The sequence below is a fragment of the Lepisosteus oculatus genome, chromosome 10 (genome assembly GCF_040954835.1).
Source record: "Lepisosteus oculatus isolate fLepOcu1 chromosome 10, fLepOcu1.hap2, whole genome shotgun sequence".
Classification (NCBI taxonomy): Eukaryota; Metazoa; Chordata; class Actinopteri; order Semionotiformes; family Lepisosteidae; genus Lepisosteus; species Lepisosteus oculatus.
The window spans coordinates 31538402-31560174 of record NC_090705.1 but is presented as its reverse complement, the minus strand read 5'-3'; the positions used below and the strand labels follow the sequence as shown (position 1 = coordinate 31560174).

Sequence of the window (21773 nt, the reverse complement as noted above, 5' to 3'; positions counted from 1 at the left end):
CAGGGCCAATTTTCCCAGAAGCCAATTAACCTACCAGTATGTCGTTGAGTTGTGGGAGGAAACCTATGTGAACATGGGGAGAACATACAAACTCCACACAGAGCACCCCCAGGTCTAAAATTGAACCCAGGGCCCCAGCGCTGCAAGGCAGCAATGCTCACCACTGCGCCACTATGCCACCCCTGGTGGAAGAAAAAATGGGCAACCATATGGTCAAACCTTGCTATCTGAATGATATATTTACGATTTTTTTTCATTGAAATTTTCACTAAAATGACAGCACTAGCCTCAACCCTACTGCCAGTGATTCAGGTGTTACCTGCCTTGAACCAAGGGAAATAATTAACCTTGGCTAAAAACCTTCAAGTGACAGAAAAGACTGAAAAAAGAGACAAGTGGTTGCAAGACATTTGTATTGCCTTGAATTTAACTGTGCTGTGTACATTTTCAACATTTTGTGCATACTATAAAACTGTATAAACAAGTTTCATGATGTACCAGGTTAAATGGAGTAATTATCAAAATTGTGGAATAGATTTCTTCAGATTTTAATAAAACAGTACTCTTAAGGTAATAATCGGAACAAATTAGGTTTGCATGCCAAAAGATGGGTGGATATTTATGTAAACGGCAGAACTGAAATGCGAGTTATACAGGCCCGGGGATTAGTGATCAGCATCACCTATAAATTAAGTTTGAGGCCTGACAACACTAACAGCACTGTGATAAAACAAGGCCAGCTGTTTTTCTTTGCTTTCATTATAGGTTTATTGTTTTAAACTGGGGAAAAAAAAGAGGAAAAGGCACAGTTAAAGGATGTCAAAAATTCACTTTTACCGTTGTTCTTTGATAGCTATCAGTTCTAAATAAGGCATGTCACAACCCATCCTAAAACAGCATAACAGCAATTAAAATTAGACTGAATTCCAGAGCCCAAAGTTCATCTCAGGGTGCTGCATTTAATAAAAACAATGCTTATAATACCCTGCAGGGGGAGACAAGGTCACTCTTTTGAAATATGGAAGAATGACCTCAGATTAGACTCAGTGGAACACCAATATTTATGAATACTACAGCAGTGGACAAAGCCCAGGTTGTGTTATATAGCCAATAACTCAACCATGGCACCTAGGCTCTGTCCAGCTAAGCAAACTGCAAAAATCAGTCCATAATTTTAGTGCTTAATAACAAAAACATACAAAAGGAGGATTTAAAACTTTCCCGTTAATTACAAATTATACTAAGGTTTATATTCAGGGTTACTTTTTAAATACCGATTAGACATAATAGAAAGTGTAACTGTAATTCTGTTACTGTAAAAATTCTAAATCTAGAAAATGTTGAATATTTGCAAGGACAGTCTTGTGCTGCACCTGACTTCAGTAAAAATGAAAGTAAAGTAATGTAAAAAAAAATAAAAGCATGAACAACACTCAATGTCAGTAGTAAAGAAACTCTCTTTGATTGGAAAGAGTCTCTGTGAGCTAAATGCAGAAAAAGTATTAAAACAAAAGAAATCAGTAATGTTATCTTTTAGAACAACCATCTCAACCCCATATTTGTCATCTAAACCTGGAATATATGCTTATGTTTGTATTTTTAAAGAGTCCTTTTATGCTGTATGAGTCAGGAAAGACAGTATATGTGTGGTATGATATATGGGGTATTTTCAGATGAAACACAGAAATGGATGGAAGAATAACCAATATTCCTTAGAAGAAAATGTACGTTTTTTTCATGAATGAAGGAATGTTTGGTCATGTCTGAAGAATTCCGAGCCTGTCGCATCTAAAGGCAAAATACCTTGACATCTGGGGGACAGCCTTTATCTCAAGATGAATGTCAGATTCCACAAAACTAAGAAAAAAACCCTTGTACTTAAACAAACAAAGTATTACAGTAAAAAAAGCTTACTATACATAAAAACTTGATCAGGTTTGGTTGTGGTTTTTTAAAGATTTATAATTGCACCTTATTGTTATATAAAGTTAAAGGTCTAATTTGTTGGACAGTACATCACCACTGTTTCTCAAATAAAGTATGATCATTCAAATAAATGGCATTAAATATTGCAAGACATAAAATATTATATATTATATTGTATATATAATATATAATATATAATATATAATATTATATAAAATATTATATAATATACATTATTTTATAGATATTTTCTTCTTCTTTTTTAATGTTTATTCATTATTAAAAATAAATAACTACAGACTACAGGCCAGGGACAACATCTCAATTTGTGCCCATGTTAATTGTAAAATGCAGGCTCCCTGCTACATGTAACTTTATAATGACAACAGAACTCAGCATGATACAGAACCCCATTCACAACATGATTGCAATGTTGGCTTTGTTTATTCAGCTTTAAAATGTGCTGCAGAAAATGCATCAGCTCTGTTTCTTAATCAGTCACATGGAAAGATAGAGAGAGCCTTTATTTTGCATGTTTTCATAACCCTGAATACAAATGAGAATTATATCCAGACAGTTTCAGAACGGTCTTAGCTTACAGCCACTTCCATCAGAGACCATCAGAGAAATCATAAGGTGCTTACTGGCTCTTCAGACGGGTGAAGAGAAAGCCACTTAACTAAGGACCATATGAGTAACAGAAATTTAATATAAATAAAGCATTAGAAAGAAATCAAAATAGTTTAAAGGCTTGATTAAAGAAGAGTGGAAAACTGATTAAATAGGTCATGCTGAGACCGTGGAACGCACTACAGAAATCAAAAAGAATATTCAATTGTTGTCAAAATACTAGGAAAAATATACTGCTCTAACAGCAGAATAAAGACTAATAACTACAGTTTGGCAACTTTTCTTCAATAAAGACAGTATGAAGGCTACTTTACTATCTTTAGCATCAAACTGTATGAAACTGAATTCTAAAATAAATGAGGGATATTAATGAGACAAAAATCTCTTTAAGTGAGGTAGTTATAATGTTATAGATTTGATTATTAATATGGGAATAACATTACCACTGTAATGTACATTCGAGGGCAATATCCCACAATGAGATTTACATAGTTACAGTTACAAACTTAAAATGGACTTGATACCACTCTCTGCAAAGATACAAGCTCAATGAATATTTGGAATTATCACAGTATCTTCTAGAGATGAAAGAAAGGGAATCTACAGTATTGGTCATTCACCAAATTAATGTGAAAACAGAACTGTGGCAGAAAATCTGAGAATTTTGCCACCCGCCATTTTTCTCTTTCTAGTTTGTCACAGCCTGTTTTTATGTCAGCACTATGCAAGCTTCCTGTCTGATATATACTTCAAAGCACAGTCACATCCTGTGAAGGTTTTAAAATTAACAATAGTTTTGGTCTCCTGTTAATAGGAAAAAACCTTAAAGATCACAATTCTTTTTTTTTCCATTTGTCTTTAAGAACGGACTTAACCACAAGTCTATGGAAAATACAAGGGGATTAAAAGTGAATTCATACTAGGGATGCTTTTTTGACATTCAATGTTTTTTATGGTCTATTGAATTGAAAGTTATTATCAGTAACATTCGATTGAGAGTAATCAATGTCTGAAATGAAATGCAATTCAATTTTGTATTTGTGCAACAATTTATAATGTTTGTAACTGAGGAATGCTTATATACATATCCCAAATATTACCCCTAGTTATGTGCATATAATAAAGAAAAGAGATGCTACAAGAATTATTATAACAACATAATCCTGTAAAGGTTATCTCTCTGTGTGATTTTGCATTGGAAAAGTTAAATAACAGATCAGACAGTCTTTTATTTGGAAGAAGCTCTCCTAATTTAAAGTAACAATTATAGTTCCTCCTTAAATTCCCCATGAAAACCAAACCTTTTCTATAAAAACCACTGTTAATGGCAAATCTGATATAGAAAGGGGAGTATTCAGAAAGTTATCTATTACGATACAGTTATAAAAATTGAAGGGAGTTGTGTGTATTTAAATTGATTCTGCTACAGAGACTGACGTCTGGTTATAGAAGTAAACCTTTTATGAAGATTCACAAGATGGGGCTGGAAAATGTGGTTTGAATAACATAAACCACATGTACATCTCTACTGAATAAGGCAAACTGATGAGAATTCCACGCTGGGAAACAGACTGAATATGCACTGAGGTTTTATAGAAGATAAAAATATGGGATGAAATATGCAAAAGGACACCTTATTATTGGAATAATAACCTCAAAAATGAATCAGTAAATCTTAAACGCATGAATGCCACTTGCTAACATAAGAATCAGGTAAAGCAAATGCAATGCTTCTTTTGCAAAATCCCACCAAGCCTTAGGTTGAACAATATATACATGCAATATATACATGCAGTAAATATAGTCAGTGTAAACCCAATTTCATCCTGAATAATCAGAATTTTATGTTTGAATGTTTGAAACAGCTGTTTTAAAGAAAAAGTACATTAGTCGACAACTAAAATAGAAGACTCGCATTTTCAAATTTTGTTGCCCTACCTTCAGCAACTCCCCATGGATACTGTCTTCCTCGCACTCGTTTTCCATTGACTTCTATTATAGTATTGCTGCCTACTACTGCCAGTGGTAAACGGTCCTGTGGAGACATGATGAAGGGGTAATACCACCTGTACTTCCTGATCTTTAAACCTATAATTTGCTAGAAAGCCATTTAGCACATTAAGTAGATCAGAACAAACAGAGATCGGTTACATTCTCATTGCGCGCTAATATTAATCGAATCTTAATTCTGAACAGAAAGCCAAACTAGTCATCAAAGAACCATTTTCAGAAATATATTTGGAAATGTTTTGAATTCTTTTACATCCCTGGTATTTCCTGCACTTAAAAAACACTCTGAAAGAAAAACACCAATAGCTGCAAATTACAGCTGTGTCATGCCAGCGTATGGCACTATACAGTCTGAAGTAAAATACTAAGGAAAAAGAATTTGTAGCAGTAAAGGTCTCCTGTGGTTTTGGTTTAAATGGCTGCATTGACCAACATAAACTAACAGCTTCAAGGTCAGGCACATCTTACTGACACAATAGTGCTGTATTCAAATAATCTGTATGAAACATGGCTGTGGAACTGTGATGTGATGGATCACATGTTTGCTTGTCTTCATTCAACTTCACTCTCACTGACAGCAATGGAAACCACTTGGCTCAGCTCTTTATTTTAGCCAGCTAAAAAAACAACAACTTTACCTTGATCTTTTTAACTAACTTGTTCTCCTCTTCGTCATCCGTCTCTGGAAACTCATAGATTTTAATTTTGTGCTCTTGAATTTCTCTCATTATCTAGCAGAGAAATGAGATGGGAGGGTAAAATGTATTAAAATAATGCAATGACTCTGGAAAACTCCAATGACTATCAGATGCACATGTAAAGAGTTTTTTTAAACAGACCTCACTACCTTGTATACACGTGTAAAACAAATGTCATCACAAAGAAACATTCAGCAGACTTTAATTAATATTTTAAACATTGCAAACCTGTATTCCAAGGAACTGCTTTTTCTGGTTTGTCAGCTACTTCACATTCAGTCTAACTGCTGTTTATTGAAATCACCACGGCTATTCTGTTTTTGCTGGCCCTGTTATCAACTTAGCTTTTCTTACTGTTAAGTATTTTTAAATTACCAGTTGTAATCTACAGTACTAAAAGCGTTGAAAACATCTTTATGTCTAAAATCACTCAAACTGTAATTTTCTTAATGTTACACCCTCTGCTGAAAACAATTTTGAACAGCAGCATGTTCAAGAACAGAAACATGCAGAGGTTTGCCATCAACGTTTCCAGCATAAAGGCAGTGAAGTGAAGATATATGTAATCGGTACTAGACTAGAATCTTACTGTGTTTTCAAGAAGCTGACAGAAGGCATTGCTGTTCATAAACCTAGCAAATAATCACACAATGAAGAAACTGCAACAGGTTAGTTTGTTCTCTGTACAGGAAGCAAATGGATTAAGATCTGTTTCAAAGAATCAGCTACTTGACTGCCTAAAATACACATAGAAAAAAATATGTAAAAGCCATAAGTATTGCCAAGGTTCTCCATTCTCACCTGTTTCTTAAACTGTTGGCATTCCTCTGGTGTGAGTGTATCAGCTTTGGCAATGAGGGGGATTATATTCACTTTTTCATGTAACCGTTTCATGAACTCGATATCCAAAGGTTTTAGCCTGCAAAAGAAACCAGATTGTTTGAATTCCGTATACAATATCATTTAACTAGAAAAACAGCAGGAGGTTTATTATTAGGCTAGTTCTCCATAAGATGATGTATAAAACCACAGGGATGTTAAAATCCAACATTTTGGCCACCTGAGCCTTCCACCTTTGCAAAGAATATGTACTTTAGAGTGCACGGCAATATTCGGTTATCAAAGATCACACAAAATTATGACTTTCAATTTGGCATCAGATTTGCCCAATCTACGGCTAGACATGTTGCGAACAGGGGATCCCTACTTGCGAATTTTTGCATTTTTTTTGACAAGGCGTGAATAATATTGACAAAACAGAAAAACATCTATACTTTTCCCATAACCTTAAGTACATGCTTTCCTACATTGCAGAACGATATCCAAGAAGCAAAGCTCTGAAGGAGCAGCTTGAGTAGGATCCAGTAAAATCTCAAAACTGTGTTTTTGTGAAACAAACTCTTAGGTCAAAGTCAAGATCTTTGTTTCACATTCTTCTGCTGGATAGTAAATGCTTGTTGTACAACATTTTAAGTGTCAAATAAAACAAATGTGTCTTCTCAAATAAATAGCCAAACAGATAAGAAATGGTAAACTTCAACAAGATATATTACAATTGGCATTTAATGATTACAGATATCAGACAGACTGAAGGGGTAATTGTTACACAAACAATGTCCAACAGAGCTGTCTTGTCATCTCTTAGCAAATAGCTAGCAGTTTTCTTTATGTGCCTCTGACTGGGAGTCAAACCATTTGGAAACTCCTATGCAATAACCTTTGCAATGCAAAATACATAACACTACACTATAAATATTGATTGGATGTACAAAATGGTTGACAATGAATTTGATAATCAAATCAATTACAAATAAAAATAGCTTTGTACTTTATTAGCAAGTCTATACTTGAACGTCAAAGTGCCTTAGTTTTTAATTCAATTTAAGGATTTTTTATCCTTAAATAATTTTGGTTTTTATGGTATAACAGATGAGTTGTGCACATATTTTATTTTTATAACATTTAAAACTAAATATTATGCATGATATACAAACCAGAGTAAGCATGTCCGATAAACCAAGGATAATAAAGACAACTGTCAAGTCCAACATTCAGAAAAACTAAAAACACATCAGCTGATCACACCTATTTTAAAGGTGTAACAGACTTTCAACTAGAAATGCTTCATTATGTCATGGAACTTTCTGCAGAACACTTCCCTCTTTGACATTCATCACCAAGGCAATAAAATCAGTACTACATGAACACAGAAAGAACAAAAACACGCCATACTAACCCATGACCTGAAGGTGCAATGAAGTACAAACAGCAATGCACTCTGTTGTCTGGCATCTGGCGTCTGTTCACACGAGACTCTGCATTGAGATAATCCTCAAACTTGCTATCGATGTGATCAATGACCGGCTGCCAGCTGCAACAAGACATACATTGTCATCTGTTTATTTTAATTTACAGGGAAAAAAATGAACAAAAAAGGGCTTTAAAAAAACATAAGGCTGACGTGAGCAGAGCAGTTAAAACATGAAAACAGATAATAGAGGAACAAGTGTAGAACAATGCAAGGCTGAAGAAAGGTAAATCATAATTAGTTCACAATAGTAGCAGTTTAACTGTTTAAAGGATCTAATTTTGCCAACAGCTGTTAAGCAAGCCAAATATTTTACACCTCTCAATACTGCTCTTGCAGTTTGAATGGATGTGTTAAATGCAGCACATTTTGCTTGCATGCATGGCCTTACCAGTTACTGTTGTCGACAGCATCTCCAAATCCAGGTGTATCTACTATTGTAAGAAGCAACTGGACTCCGCCTTCTTTTATTAAAACCTTGGACTGTTCAACCTAGAGGGGAAAAAAAACAACCACGTTTAGAAACGGTCTTATAACTAGAAAGTGCCAGCAGTTTTGAAGCTTTCCAGGCATTGCCCTTACCCACTTTTACATGGTCAGTGACTTGAGAGTGAACTAGAAATGATACCTGCCAAGTGGGGAATTCAATGGCTGAACAGAAGAGCGTATGGTGATGGGCTGGGAGTATTTGCCACAACATGTGAGGTACAAGTCTGAGGCAGGATTCAGTGTGATGAAACCCGCCAAGCTGGGAGTGCAGCCGTTCGCACAAAGATGATTTTCAAAGGGTTAGTGAACACAGGTCAGACGACACATTGCTCTCATTGTCTCAAAACCCTGTATTTTGTCATAAATGTAATGGCTTGTCTGACCCAGCACAATACCACCGTTCCACTACATGGAAGTGTGATAAGGAATACAAACTGAATATCAAATGTCTAGAGACAGGGAATTTGTATCAGTTCTCCTTATTTTCTGGAAACACACTTACTGCACTAATAGTGCAAACATGATTTTGTTCATTTTTTATCACACAAATAGAGGGCTAAGACCTATACAGAAAAACGGATTATAAAGGAGTTTTAGCATTTCAAAGCAAGTTCAAAAGTGCAACATTTTAATTTTAAAATAAGTTGTGAAAATCCAGACATTTATGTTAAGTTATACAGTGCACTGCAAAAATATTCAAACCCTTCCAGTTTTCACGCTGAGCTGCTTGAAAGTTGGCAATCATGATTGCTTAAGCATTCAAACCTTTTGTTGAGGAACATCTAAAGTAATGTAAGTGCACAGAATTACCTTAACGAGCCACGCAATTAGTTTAATGGCCTCAGTCTACGTGCAATAATGGTGGTTAACAATACATCTCTGTAAGGTCTCTCAGTCAGGTAGGGAATTTCAAGCAATGATTCAGCCACGACAACCAAAGAGCTTTCCAAATAAGGCAAGGATAATCTTGTTTAAAGGTGCAAATCAGTAGGTTATGAAAATCTTTCAAAGTTGCTTAATATCACTTTGAGCATGGTGAAACAGATCATTAAGAAGCAGAAGCCATCCAGTCTACCTATACCAGGCAGACTCTCCAAACTGAGCAAAAGGAACCTTGTTGGGGATGTTATTGTGAAGTCAATGGTAACTTTGAAATAGGCTGCCCAGTGGCTGAAAGGGGTAAAAATATACAGAGGTCAACATGTATCCTGATCACTCCACATAGGAGGCATTTATGGAACTGGAAAAATATCCAAATGGTGTTTACAACAAAACATAATGGTCATAACAAAAACAATTGAACTTTATAGTGTAAATGCTAAAACATTACATCTGACACAAACCAAACAAAGTGCATTACTCAGTTAACAGCATCTCTACTGACAAGCACAGTGGTGGCAATGTTATGTAAGAGTTCTGCTTCTCATCAGCAGGGACTGGGAAGCTTGTCAGGACTGGGAACACAAAGTACTGCAACTGGGAGCAAAGTTCTGCAAAACCGGCTTAGACGAAAACCTGCTTCAGATGTGAAATGGGACAAAAAAGCACCTTTTTAGCCAAAGCTTAACTGGAGTGACTTAAGAATAAAGTGAATGCCTCTGAGTGCCCATTTCAAAGCCCTGACTTGAATTCTATCAAGAATAATAATAATAATAATAATAATAATAATAATAATAATATCTTACACTTATATAGCACTTTTCTGGACACCCCACTCAAAGCACCTTACGGGTAATGGGGACTCCCCACCACCACCACCACCAATGTGCAGCCCCACCTGGATGATTTGACGGCAGCCATAGTGCAACAGAACACTCACCACACATCAGCTATCAGTGGGGAGGAGAACAGAGTGATGAAGCCGATTCACAGATGGGGATTATTAGGAGGCCATGATTGGTACTGGGCCAGTGGGAAATTCGGTCAGGACGCCGGGGTTACACCCCTACTCTTTTCGAGAAACACCCCGTTTCTGTGACAGAATCTGTGGAAAGACTTGAAAGCTACTGTCGCCATAGGAGGGGTCTGAATACTTTTGCAAGGCACTTTAACTTTATTAAGAAACATGCAATTTCATAACTTTTAAATGCTGTGTCATGTTCTAACCTTAACAGCTTGTGTAATTTGGCAATCATTGATGTTTCTACTCGTATATGTGTGGTGCTTAGTGCTACAGATTTTAGTCTTCTGTCTAGACAGATGCAGTGAGAATATGCAAATGAATATGTATCAATACATTTAACTAAGTACAGACTTCGATAAACTTGTTGATATGCCATTGAGTTTGCTGAACAATGCACAGTTTATAGAATTGCTGGTATTTTAGCCAGATGCCTCCCTCCATTACTGCAAGGGAGTGCTACAACAGCCAAACCACCATCACATTCAAATTAGTGTTGCTGGCTCTCAGAAATCCTGAACTCTCTGGTGTAGGAATTCAGAGGTCTGAATACTTGCAATGCAACGATGCAATCAACGGTATTTTTTTTTAGTTTTCCCCAACATTTACAGTGTCTGAGCACTCAAACTTTGAATATCAAGTTTAAGAAGACATGCATGCATTATTTGGTCATTTCCTTCAGGAAGGGTCTAGATATTTTTTCACCGAATTCATAGACACTAAACTCTAAAAATAAAAAAATGTGTTTTATTCTTAGAACTATGAAAAGATAATGTTTTATGTGAATCCCAGTGCTGCATGCATTACATTTTTCTATGTGCTGTTTTGACTTAGAATGTAAAAATATTTTAATACTCTTGACCACCAGATAGAATGTTCTGAGAGCCAGCAATATTTGAATAAAGCCCTGAAGCAAAAAAAAGTACCACGTTTTTTAGCAATTAAGCAACCTAACAAAGCTTCTCAAGAGTGATATAACAACTTTACCACAGTAAATCATTATCCTATTGTCACCTGATTGTGACAATCATCCCAGTGTCATTTGATGGTGGCTCTATAGGTTTCAGGGAAAAACAAAATTAAGGAATAAAAAAAACCCACCTAAATCTTGAATTTTGGAAATGTACCAGTATCCTATATTTCAAATCAACCCAAGCTAGGACTTCACTATCCATTCTGCTCTGTTTACGAGGAAGGCTCTAGTTGCAGGAGCTTGTGGCAGAACACCTGTACGCTCCTTGCCTGACTTGACAGAAATGCTCTCCCTTGTGTTGTGACAAGATTACTGGGTGCTTTTGAAAATGGAGGAGCTCCCCATTGTAGTTATAATTTCCAAGAAACAGATGTAAATGATAAAAAGTTGATGGTTTTTAGTTATTAAATAGCTATAATTTCAAACAGGTTAGAAACATTTAAAAATGGACAGCAAACAACATCAGCGAGTTGATTCAGCTTACATACAGTAGACAAATGTTACTGTGCTGTATACACTGAGCTGGCCAGGCTGAGCACCTTCTACACAGCTGCCAGTGAAACGCCAGAATTTCATCACACGGTGGTCAAACCGGGTGGCTCATGTTTTTATTTTCGCAGGCTATGGGCTTGTTCTGAACTCAGAGGCCCAGTTTTCTCAGGGGAAGACAGCTGTTATTGTAGAGAGATGCTTATTCCCGAGACCGGGAACTCAGAATAAAAGTAAAACATCTGCTACTGCTTTTTGCATTACCACCCCCAGCCGGACATTTTATTCTTTTGTATTATAGACTAAGAAAAACAAAGTAAAAGAACATTTTTGTCAAAGATCAATGGTTCAGCAAGCTCTTTTATACACTATACTGGATGTTAAGAACTGTATAACATGTAAATTGACAAATATTAGACAACACTGCAGTTTAACCCTTAAAACCATTAAGAAAAAGTGCTTAGCAGTCTTCTCAGACAAGATAATGAGCAAGGTAAATCCATTCAAATTCCACAAGCATTGAACCATTTTTTCCCCAAAATGTTCAAAATTGACGAGCTAAAGCCAATTACAAAGGCAAAAGGTGCGAAATCCAATATTCTGGCTGTAAATCGTCAGTGTGAAAAAGAAACTCACTTAATGTCTTATACAACGGAATGCATACAAATCATTTTATGGCTGTGCATGACGGCACACGTTCAGCAACACCTGGTGCTGCTTGTGGTTAAATTCTCTCACTTATACTGTCTGCAGTTACTGTGACATGGACAGCGCAGAGCACATTCAGGAATCCAAACATTCCGGCATTAATTCCTCATTCATGTGACCTTTCGTATTGCACGGCTGCTTTTAAGGACAGATTCATGAAGAGGCCACAACCCTACCCGCCCCCACCCCCCAAAATACAACAAACTTATGCCGGTCAAAATAAAATGGGTCCTAGTTTTCCTCAACAGACTGATCTTTATAATTCACAATTGCCTAGGATTCCAAGAAAAAAAAAAAGTAAAGCTGACAGTTTTTTCCTGTCACAATGTTACTGTCTGCCCCATGTTCATTGCAAAATAAATGGCAGTGAGTTATGGTGATTTGCTATAGTATTTCAGCATACTAATGTGCATGGAATCTGACACTTGGAAAACACAGTTAACACAGGGACTCCTACACTGATCCTATAATACTGTATATCACATTATAATTAGAATGGTGTTAACATGATTGATGCAAAGTGTGTACTGCTCCAAGCAGGTTAAACCTAAAATAAAATCAGATTTAGTTTCTAAATGTGACAGTAGAACATTATAGTAATCTGCTCAGTTTTTACATTACATATCTGCTCATATTTTCCGAGTTAAGAAAACACTACTTTATTTTTTTCTTGAAACTGCAATGCAATTATCATCCTCACAGCAGGAAATGCATTAATTTCTCGACAACATATTGGCCTTTATTATAATTTTCTACAATATACCAAAGCGCAGTTTTTACATCATTTTTGCTATCAATTCTTGCTTTTATTGGCAGAGCTTTTAAAATATACTCTGAAAACAATCAGTGATGACCACAATTAAAAGAATTATGAACTCCTAAAACAGCTAGGAGGACTAGTCTTCCTTAGAAGGCCTTTGCACCTGAGTTCATTGCCACAGAATATCATGACCTCTTAAAATTTTCTAAAGGCCTTTAATGTAATGTAAATCTGAACAGTATAACTTTAAACCTTCCAAGCTATTTCAAAACATTCAGGGATACATAAACTGCAAAGAGAGATTCAATTATACAATTAATGCTTTTTAAAAACTTACAAACCTGTAGTAGTGGAAACCTTTTACAGCTCTTTCTCTAAATACTATAAATCTTCACAAAATAAATAAGCACATTTAAAAGCCTAAGATGATACTAGATTGCATGGACTTTTAATAAATAAACATTACTACTACTCCCCACATAAAACCGAAGACGTAATTTATGCTGAACACCTGGCTTGACTACAGCTCAACAGAAAGAATGTTTGAAAGCTTTTTAATCACTTAATCCTGAATAAATGTGAAACTAGAATATGTACAGTACCTACTGGACCCGGTTTCTTACGCAAATTACTAATTAGACTCATGCAGTAAGTGGAAAATGAGGTAGCTCTGACCTGAAGTGCAAGTAAAAACACGTACAGTATAAGGCTGTCCCATCAAGTAACTATGTTGTGAAACCAGAAATTTGAAGTTCAACTTCAGTGTTATTGTACAGCACTGAGACCATTCAAAATGAAAAGAGCTTTAACAGTCAAATGAAAACTAATTCACCACTACGATAAGAAATTCTGACAAATAGTCCCAGTACATCTTATTATATAATTTATATACAATCAATGACTTATTTAGACCATGGAACTTTCTTGTTTGTATATGAACTTTATAGCATGGTTTCATACCCCAGGAAGCCTGTTAGATCACTGAATATATCCTATAGTGGATCCCTGGCTCAATCTTCACCTACAGTAAACTTTATTACATTATTGTAGTGTATATATTTCCTTGTTAGGGAAACACATTGACAGGGAATTTTAATATTTGTTGTAAAAACAGGTTGCATGCAATGAAGATCACACATCAATTTTCCATGGGATTGTCTGCAATTATACATTTAACCTTTTGCTCCCTGCATTTCTCAAGAAGCCCGAGACACAGAAATATGGCTTTAAGAGCTGAGAGCACAGTCAGAGATTTTCTAAAACCAAATCAACTGCCCAAATAAAAGGCCCAGTGTGAAAGAATAATGCTTTAATTAACTCCACAATGGTGTAACTTGGATGCCTGTTTCTTACTTCCCAAAGCCATTTGTGAAAACCCATAATGTGACAGGGGTGGACAGACACCAGTGAAAAATCATGCTAATCTGATATTATTCAGGAAGTATGAAACAGGCATTAGGGTAACACCCTTACACAACTAGCAATTAAAGTAGTCACCACTGGCGGCATTCAAATAAAACCATGCATTCTGGGAAGATAAAGCACTTTTCTGTAGCGCATTAAATAAAATCCAAGGCAGACAATCTATTTTAACTCAACGTCTGCCTCATCCAAAAGCCAGCACTGCTACCGTACCGCCTGAGCACCGAGTCTTAATTTCGAGGAAGTTCCAATTTTCTATTTAATCTACTTTGTACAGAAAAGTTAATGGATGGAGCTTTTAAGTGATTGAAAACAGCATTCAAAAACAAAGGGAGGCAGGGAGTTTTAACAGGATGTGGTACTTCCAATATGACTGAAGTGAGTATTTAAGAAAAGTCAGTCAAGACCAACTGGGGTCAGAATAACTTTACCAGTAATAAAAGAAAGATGGATTGCTTACATCTTTCCTACTACAAACTTCAAAGCCCTAACTAGACCAAAACCAACACCTTTTATCCTCTCAGACAGCTGCCAACTGTACCAACTGTACTGCACTGTATTTTGTCTATGGTCTTAAGAATGGTTCCATCACATTTGGTAGTAGCCAAGATCAAGTAGCTTGATCCAAGATGATCATCCGGTCATTTCTTGAAAGAAGACAGGGCTTAGTCTTCCATATCATGGCTGTGTAGTTTGTTCTTTACTTCAGCTACCCTCTTGTGTAAAGAAGAGCCTCCTGTTCGTAGTTTTAAATGCACTTTCATTTAGTTTACACTTGTGACCTCTGGTTCATGTTTCACTGTCGAAAAAGACCAGTGGATTGACTGTCAATGCCCTTGAATGGCCTCCTGGTGCACGGTTTTCAAGACTAAACGGGTCCGGTCTTTTCAGCCTGTCAGCGTAGTAGGAAATTCTACTACAGTGTATTCTTAGCAGTGAGAATATTTTCAGTAGTGTAGGAAATTCTTTAAACTACAAAATGTACCTTGTTTCTCTTTCCTGGTCTGATCCTAGATGAACAATCTTATTCAGAGTACAGCATTAGTAGTTTTGATCACTGTAACATGAAGGAAATCTTAGAAGCATGTTGGGCAATTTTTAAATTTAAATTGTGCCCAATTCTATCTTTTCAATTTGCTTTTTCTATTGCTTTCCCACATTGGCGAGATGCATCCTTTTCTGTTAATTAGCCACTTCGAGATTCATGCATTTCACATTTTGCATTTATAGTTTGTTATTGCTATTGGTATGCAATCTTCAGTTCCTCTGGATATTATGTCAACTACCAGGTGTTTGCCCAGTCTTGAATTTTAGCTAAATCTTTTTTAATTTAATTTCTTGCTTCAAACAGTATTTGCTGATCCTCAGTGTTTTCTGGGATCATCTACAAACTTGACTCTTATCAAACCTATAACAGAATCTAGATCACTGTCTAAACTAGCAAGAACAGTGGTCCTAGTATAAACATTTGTAGTACTCCATTAATTATATCACCGCAATTTGAGTTTTAACCCATCAACCAACGTCCAATCCAAACACACATTTCTCTAAATGCCTACTGTATATAATTTGAGAATCGTATATGAGGGACTTTACCAAAAGCTTTCTGAAAATCGAAATACAGGTAGTGCTCGATTTATATGTTGGAAGCATTCCTGAAAAATGCTGTGTATTTAAAAAAAGCATGAATTCAAAACTCATTCCACAGAAGAATGCTATAAAAGTGCTAGGGTGTGTTCTGGAGTTCACTTCTCATGAAAGATCTGAATTGCTAAAAAATACAGATATTTGCGCAAGACATTTAAACAGCTTATAAAAGGCCTTATATAACTAAATATGTGTTAATGCTGATTAAGGTCATGTAAAATGTGAAGGCAGAACTGTTAGAAGGTGAACTTTATAAAAAATAAACGAATCAATAGTCCATAGATGCATCAACCACTCAATCAAGTTTCCTGTTTTCCAATTGCTATCAAGCATGTTAAAGTGACAAACTAATTTGTCCTAAATTAAGAAACTGCTCAAATTATAAACACTTAAACTGAGAACTAGCTGTATACCTTATGATATTCTCTACATGTATTAATTCCCATTGCTGCTTGTTCAAGAACTTAAAGTTACAGTAGTTAAGCCCTATACCTTGTAAATCTAAGGTGTGTCCTAGGCTCTTATTTCCCTACAGATGATCCTGACATTGAGTTCTAATTATTCCCATAAAGGTACATGTAATAGAAGTCAGACTTCTTGATCTATAATTACTTGGTAAGGATTTGACACTCTTTACCTCTTAACTAATGGACACTACATTAGCAAATCTCCAGTCCAAGTATAGTTATCCTGTCTGCAGTGACTGTTGGAAGAGTTGCTTCAATAGCTTTTAAAAACACCCAGTTGAAGCCCAATTAATAGGATACCATCAGACCCCTGGAAAATTATCTTGGGTATTTCTAGTATCCTAGGTAAGTCTCTCTCTTCTATGTTAACACTATTTAATACTTAACCTGGTTCTGCAGTCTTGAGGAATGTAGTGTATTTCTATCTTACTGAACACTAGTGAAGTAATGAGTACAATTCTTTCTCATTGTCCAGAATTTTCCTGTTATTGCTCTGGATACATTTCACTTGATTCTTCAAGGTCCTTTTGTTGTAGAACTTATTTTACCCTCAATTTCATTTTATACCCGTGTTGGCAATTCAGTGTACTTTTTTTTAAATTGGACTCTGTGGCTTGTTCTATAATTTTATAAAGCATGATCCTTTCCTGTATCTGTCTAATAACCAAGAACTTTAACGGCTTGAGGACAATATACAGGCTCCAAAGCTTGGCTTGAATACAGTATAAACAACATTAGTTGGGTTACTTTTAATGCTGCATATTTTTCTCCACCCCAACATCTAGCCTGTGAAACACAGTATCCAACACTTTCAGCCATACAGAAAAGAGCAATTGTGAGCATGTGTCAAAACTAAATTGAGAAGAGGAAATGGACTGGAAACTGTTTTTAGACCATTTTAATTACCGCCCAAAACTGGAAAAATAAGCTTTCATAAACTGGATACACACACTAGTTTGCTAATGAACCAGACAAACACAGCCAATAGTATATTAAAATGATAATCATCCGAAACACTCAGCAGGAAACCACTATGATCCAATGGGCCAACAATATCTTTAAAGCACAGAAAGGCGCATACAAAAAAATGTTTACAGTAATCCATTCTTCCTTTTGGCCATGCATACCGCTGCTACTGGGCATGAAGTCAATCAAACCCCAAATCCTCTTCTGTCAGCAGTTAGAAATTCTTGGAAGCAGAAATGTTTCCACAATCTGCAGTAAAGAAACATATCTGGCAAGGCTGATTGATTTATATACAGAGGTAGTGATAGTCACACAAGTGGGAGCAGCTGATGAGTTTTCCACTTCACCAAAAACATCTCCAAGAGACAGATTTCAGGTTGAAGGATACTGAACTTCAGGAGACAATATTGGAAAAGTAAGGAAAATATCAGTGTATCTGTAAATCACAAATCAATCCCAAATTTTGGTCCCCAACAGTAATACTGTCACTGTGCTTGCATGAAAGTACATAAACTGCCAGAAGAACCAGATCAAGAGTAAGTGTGTGTGAAGATGGACAATGGACTACTGTGATCATGTCCTATAGATATAACTGTAGTAGTGCAACTCCTCAATGGTTACCTTTAACATAGGACTGTTTGATGTTCTTACAACAACTAGCACCTGTTGATATCATATCAAGTGATAGCTTTTGATTAAGTTTTTCTTCACAAAAAATGACTTAATTCTAAAAATACCTCAGATCTACTAATCAAATGGAAGGACTGTCGTCTGTGCGACTCAATAAACCGTCATTAAAAAGGGGTGATTTTTTAACTCAAGCCCTTTTCTCAATGCATTCAATCTGCAAGTTAATGTGTTACCGCTGTGGTACAGATTCAACAGATTTAAATACAAAATATTTACGTGTTTGAGTTATCAGGTTCAAATTTGTTGTAGTCCTTTAAGAAGAACACAACATACTTTGTGCAAAAAACAAGTAAGAACTCTTGACATGCAGCAAGCCTAGCTGTAACCATTTAAATGACAGTTTTAACGAGCTTAATCTTGCCTTTTACAAAGACATCTGGAGACAAGTTTTGCAGTACAGGTTCTCTGTGGCAGCAAACATTTCCAAAAGCAGAAATGAGCTTTCAAAATGGAAAAGTACAAAAAACTAAATTTACTCAAAGTGAACAAAGCAGCAAAAATGAAAGAAGTGAATAAAAAGCAGAAATTAAATGCACCTCCCTTGATGTATAAGAGGGTAAGGCCCCGGTGTTTTTGTTTAAAGTTCTTTTTTTTTTGCTCCCATCATCACAACTCAACACATCTAACAGACGATTCCAATCGCCTCTCTAACCACAAGACACTAGCTGCTCTTTCTGACTGGCACATCATCCATGTCTTGCTATCATATGAGGCAATGATAACTTCATTTTGAAAGGCAAAAAACTGAACAACGTCCATTTTTATTCTAAAAAAGAAAAGCAGCAAATTCTGAACTGGGCTATTTTAAAAGTACATTTATTTTTTAGTTATGTTCAAAAACATTTCTTGGTCACAGTTCATGTCGAAGGTTTTCAGTCCTACAAATGTGTCCGTGTAGTAGCACAGCCGACAGTGACAGGGAGGTTTAGGAACAGTTTATTCGAGCTGATACGGTTGCAAAGCTAATTTAAAACAGTTTTTCAAAACTTTACAAACAATTTAATTTTAAAATTAATTACTGCTTTCCACTTCAAACAAAAGACACTGGTGACTATTTTCTAGTTAGTGAATGGGACAGTTTTACTGGCAATCAAAGTATGTTTTCACAAACTGTGTAAGTTGAAGGATCAAATAAGTATGTCTGCACATAAGGAAAACCACAGATCTGGCATCCAGTGATACACCGCATTCAATTTGTTCCGGGTCTTTTGTGTTGAAATTCTCAGTGCAGGACCTTATAGTGAAGGCCTACACAATTTGGCATTTTATTAAATGGATATGGACTGACATATGTTGATGAGACTCCGAATTTCAATCTCATCAGCCTCAACAGGTAAAACAGAACTGGGTATTTTCAAAATAAATTATTCCATTAATATATTTAAGATAAAAAGCAGTTACTATGTTTACTTGAAGCCCGTGTAAAAATCATGATAGTCTTATGTCATTCTGCTTTTGTTTAAATGTTTATTCAGATCCACATACAGATACTTTGGTGTAAAGCAGTAGCAGAGATTTACCTGAACAGTCTTTTTAATTCTGTGGGAAGGTCCAGGGTACTCTGGAGAATACAAGTCTGTCAGAAACAGGGAGTTGATCAATGTTGACTTTCCAAGCCCAGATTCACCTTAAAGAGAAACAAACAAAATCAGGATTATTCTAAGACATCTTGTTTCCCTTCAAACTTTTAAATGTTGACAACCCGGCAAAAATCCATAGAACGCACAAGACTCTGACTTGTGATAATGACAGTCTACATAATTTAATGAGAACCAAATGCATTCTGGGTGAATTCCAAGGACTTTCTTTAAAAATTCCAGACAATTTTAATAACTTAAGCACAAAAGTTAACAAAAGGTCAAATTACATGTCAGAAATTCCCATATTTTACACTGTTTATTCACATTGTATGATCAAGGAAGAAATAACTAGACTTCTGAGTAAGAAAAAAAAGGCAACAAAGCAGATCTCTATTAGTGCCGTCTCTTAAATGTTCTCTTCTATCAAATAGGTCATCTATGACTCAAGTAAGCCCTTAATCTTCTCTTCTCATCTCCAAATTCCATTCAAAACAAATTTAATAAAATATTTTGCATTTGTATAGTTCTTTTCATTTTAAAGATCTCAAAACCCTTGTCCTCCAGCACTGAAGTGCAGCACCCAGCTGGGTACTGTACAGCAGCTCTTCAACATAGGAGACCAATGTTGTTGCTGTAAAACCAATGTATAACTTGATTAATGGAGAAATAATTTAATGAATGGTTAAGTAGGTTTTTTAAAGGTAGGGTTAGTAATCCCGATGGCTGTTAATATCCACTTCAAGATTCCCATTTAACCCACCTTAATTCTTTTCCGTTAGTAGATTTGTGGAATTTATGGAAAATGTTCACACTTCTCTACCCGATAGGCAGTATAGTCAGTGGTGGATAATGATTAAAGAATAAGAACTTAAGAAAGATTACAAACAAAAGGAGCACTATATTTCTCTACAGTCTCACAGCCAGCACTGGCTGCACTAGGAACATCTCTCACTAAGGATGAAACACTACGTGGAAATGGACATTTCGGGCTAGTGGATCAGTGTCAAACCTACATTTCATGTCAAAAGAACCAGAGCAAGCAGCAAAAATCCATGTAACCATGGGGAGAATATGCATGTTCCAAACCTTCAGGTACTGAAGTTTACACTAAATACAAAAGCCTGGAAATGCAAGTATATTGTTTTGCTCAATATATATACATACTCCCCCTTGGCCAAAGTGTAGTGACATTTCACAGTGTAAACTAACTATTGTTAGTTCAGAAGATTTACTTTTCTCTAAAGCCAACATTTTGTGAAGTAACAGCTATTAATGGTCTTCAAATTGAGTTCTCTTCACAAAATAAAAAAATTGATCCCAGTTTAACTTTCGAGGCACAATTTCTGAATTTCACCCCAATCGCTTTCCTTCATCTTCCACTGCAGAAAGATGAGAGCAGTAACATGTTTCGTTTGGACTGGTCTACTGCAATACCTTTCTTCCCAGAGCTTCAAAGAACACCTTAAAAAAAACCTTTAGAATGTTCAAAACACTGAAGGCAAGGGTCTCGGTAAGGTCTCATTCTGGTATTCACGTAATTCTTATCTTGAAATCTCTGCATTGGCTGCCTGTTAAATTCCAGATAGACTTTAAAATATTTCTCTTTACTTATTAGGTCTTGAAGATGTAACTCGTACCAACGTTAACTTCTCATCTACACATAGCACTCTCTGATTCCCCTGTGCTCTATTAAATTACAAGTCACAGGCTTTTTTCTCTTGTGCAACAAAACTATTACCCTCACCTCATTAAGATCAAGGTGGCCAAGTCTCCATATGCTATAAAATCAAGTCTTTATACTTGTTTTCATTGGCCTTCTTTTCATAGCTCTGTTTTGAACTGAAAATTCAGTCACTATTTAACATTCTATCCCAGTGCAGAAAGCCAAGGATATTTTTTTTTTGTAATATCCCCACTGGATGAAAAACACAATACCAACCACAATGTGCATTTTTAACCCACATTACTCATTAGTGAACTCAGTTATTTTGTTGGGAGTTTTTTTCCCCTCAGGAATGTTTTCTGTGTGTATTATGACAAAATCAGAACAGTCTAGGAAGTACACCAGGCATTCCTGCCCTTTTAATCATAAATGCATTTTCAGTTGTAA

The 21773-nt window shown here is 35.9% G+C and overlaps 1 protein-coding gene across 2 annotated transcripts in view; it reads right to left on the bottom strand.

Annotated features, from left to right (window-relative positions):
* Positions 1–21773, bottom strand: part of septin7 (septin-7) — a 37517-nt gene that overhangs the window by 5847 nt on the left and 9897 nt on the right. For both annotated transcript variants that reach the window (XM_015357451.2, XM_015357453.2), the window contains exons 3-8: positions 19604–19710; positions 7964–8064; positions 7501–7635; positions 6066–6183; positions 5205–5297; positions 4495–4591 (exon numbers count right to left, since the gene is read on the bottom strand). In XM_015357451.2, coding sequence (XP_015212937.2) covers positions 4495–4591; positions 5205–5297; positions 6066–6183; positions 7501–7635; positions 7964–8064; positions 19604–19710 — 651 coding nt within the window. The remainder of the gene's footprint in view (positions 1–4494; positions 4592–5204; positions 5298–6065; positions 6184–7500; positions 7636–7963; positions 8065–19603; positions 19711–21773) is intronic.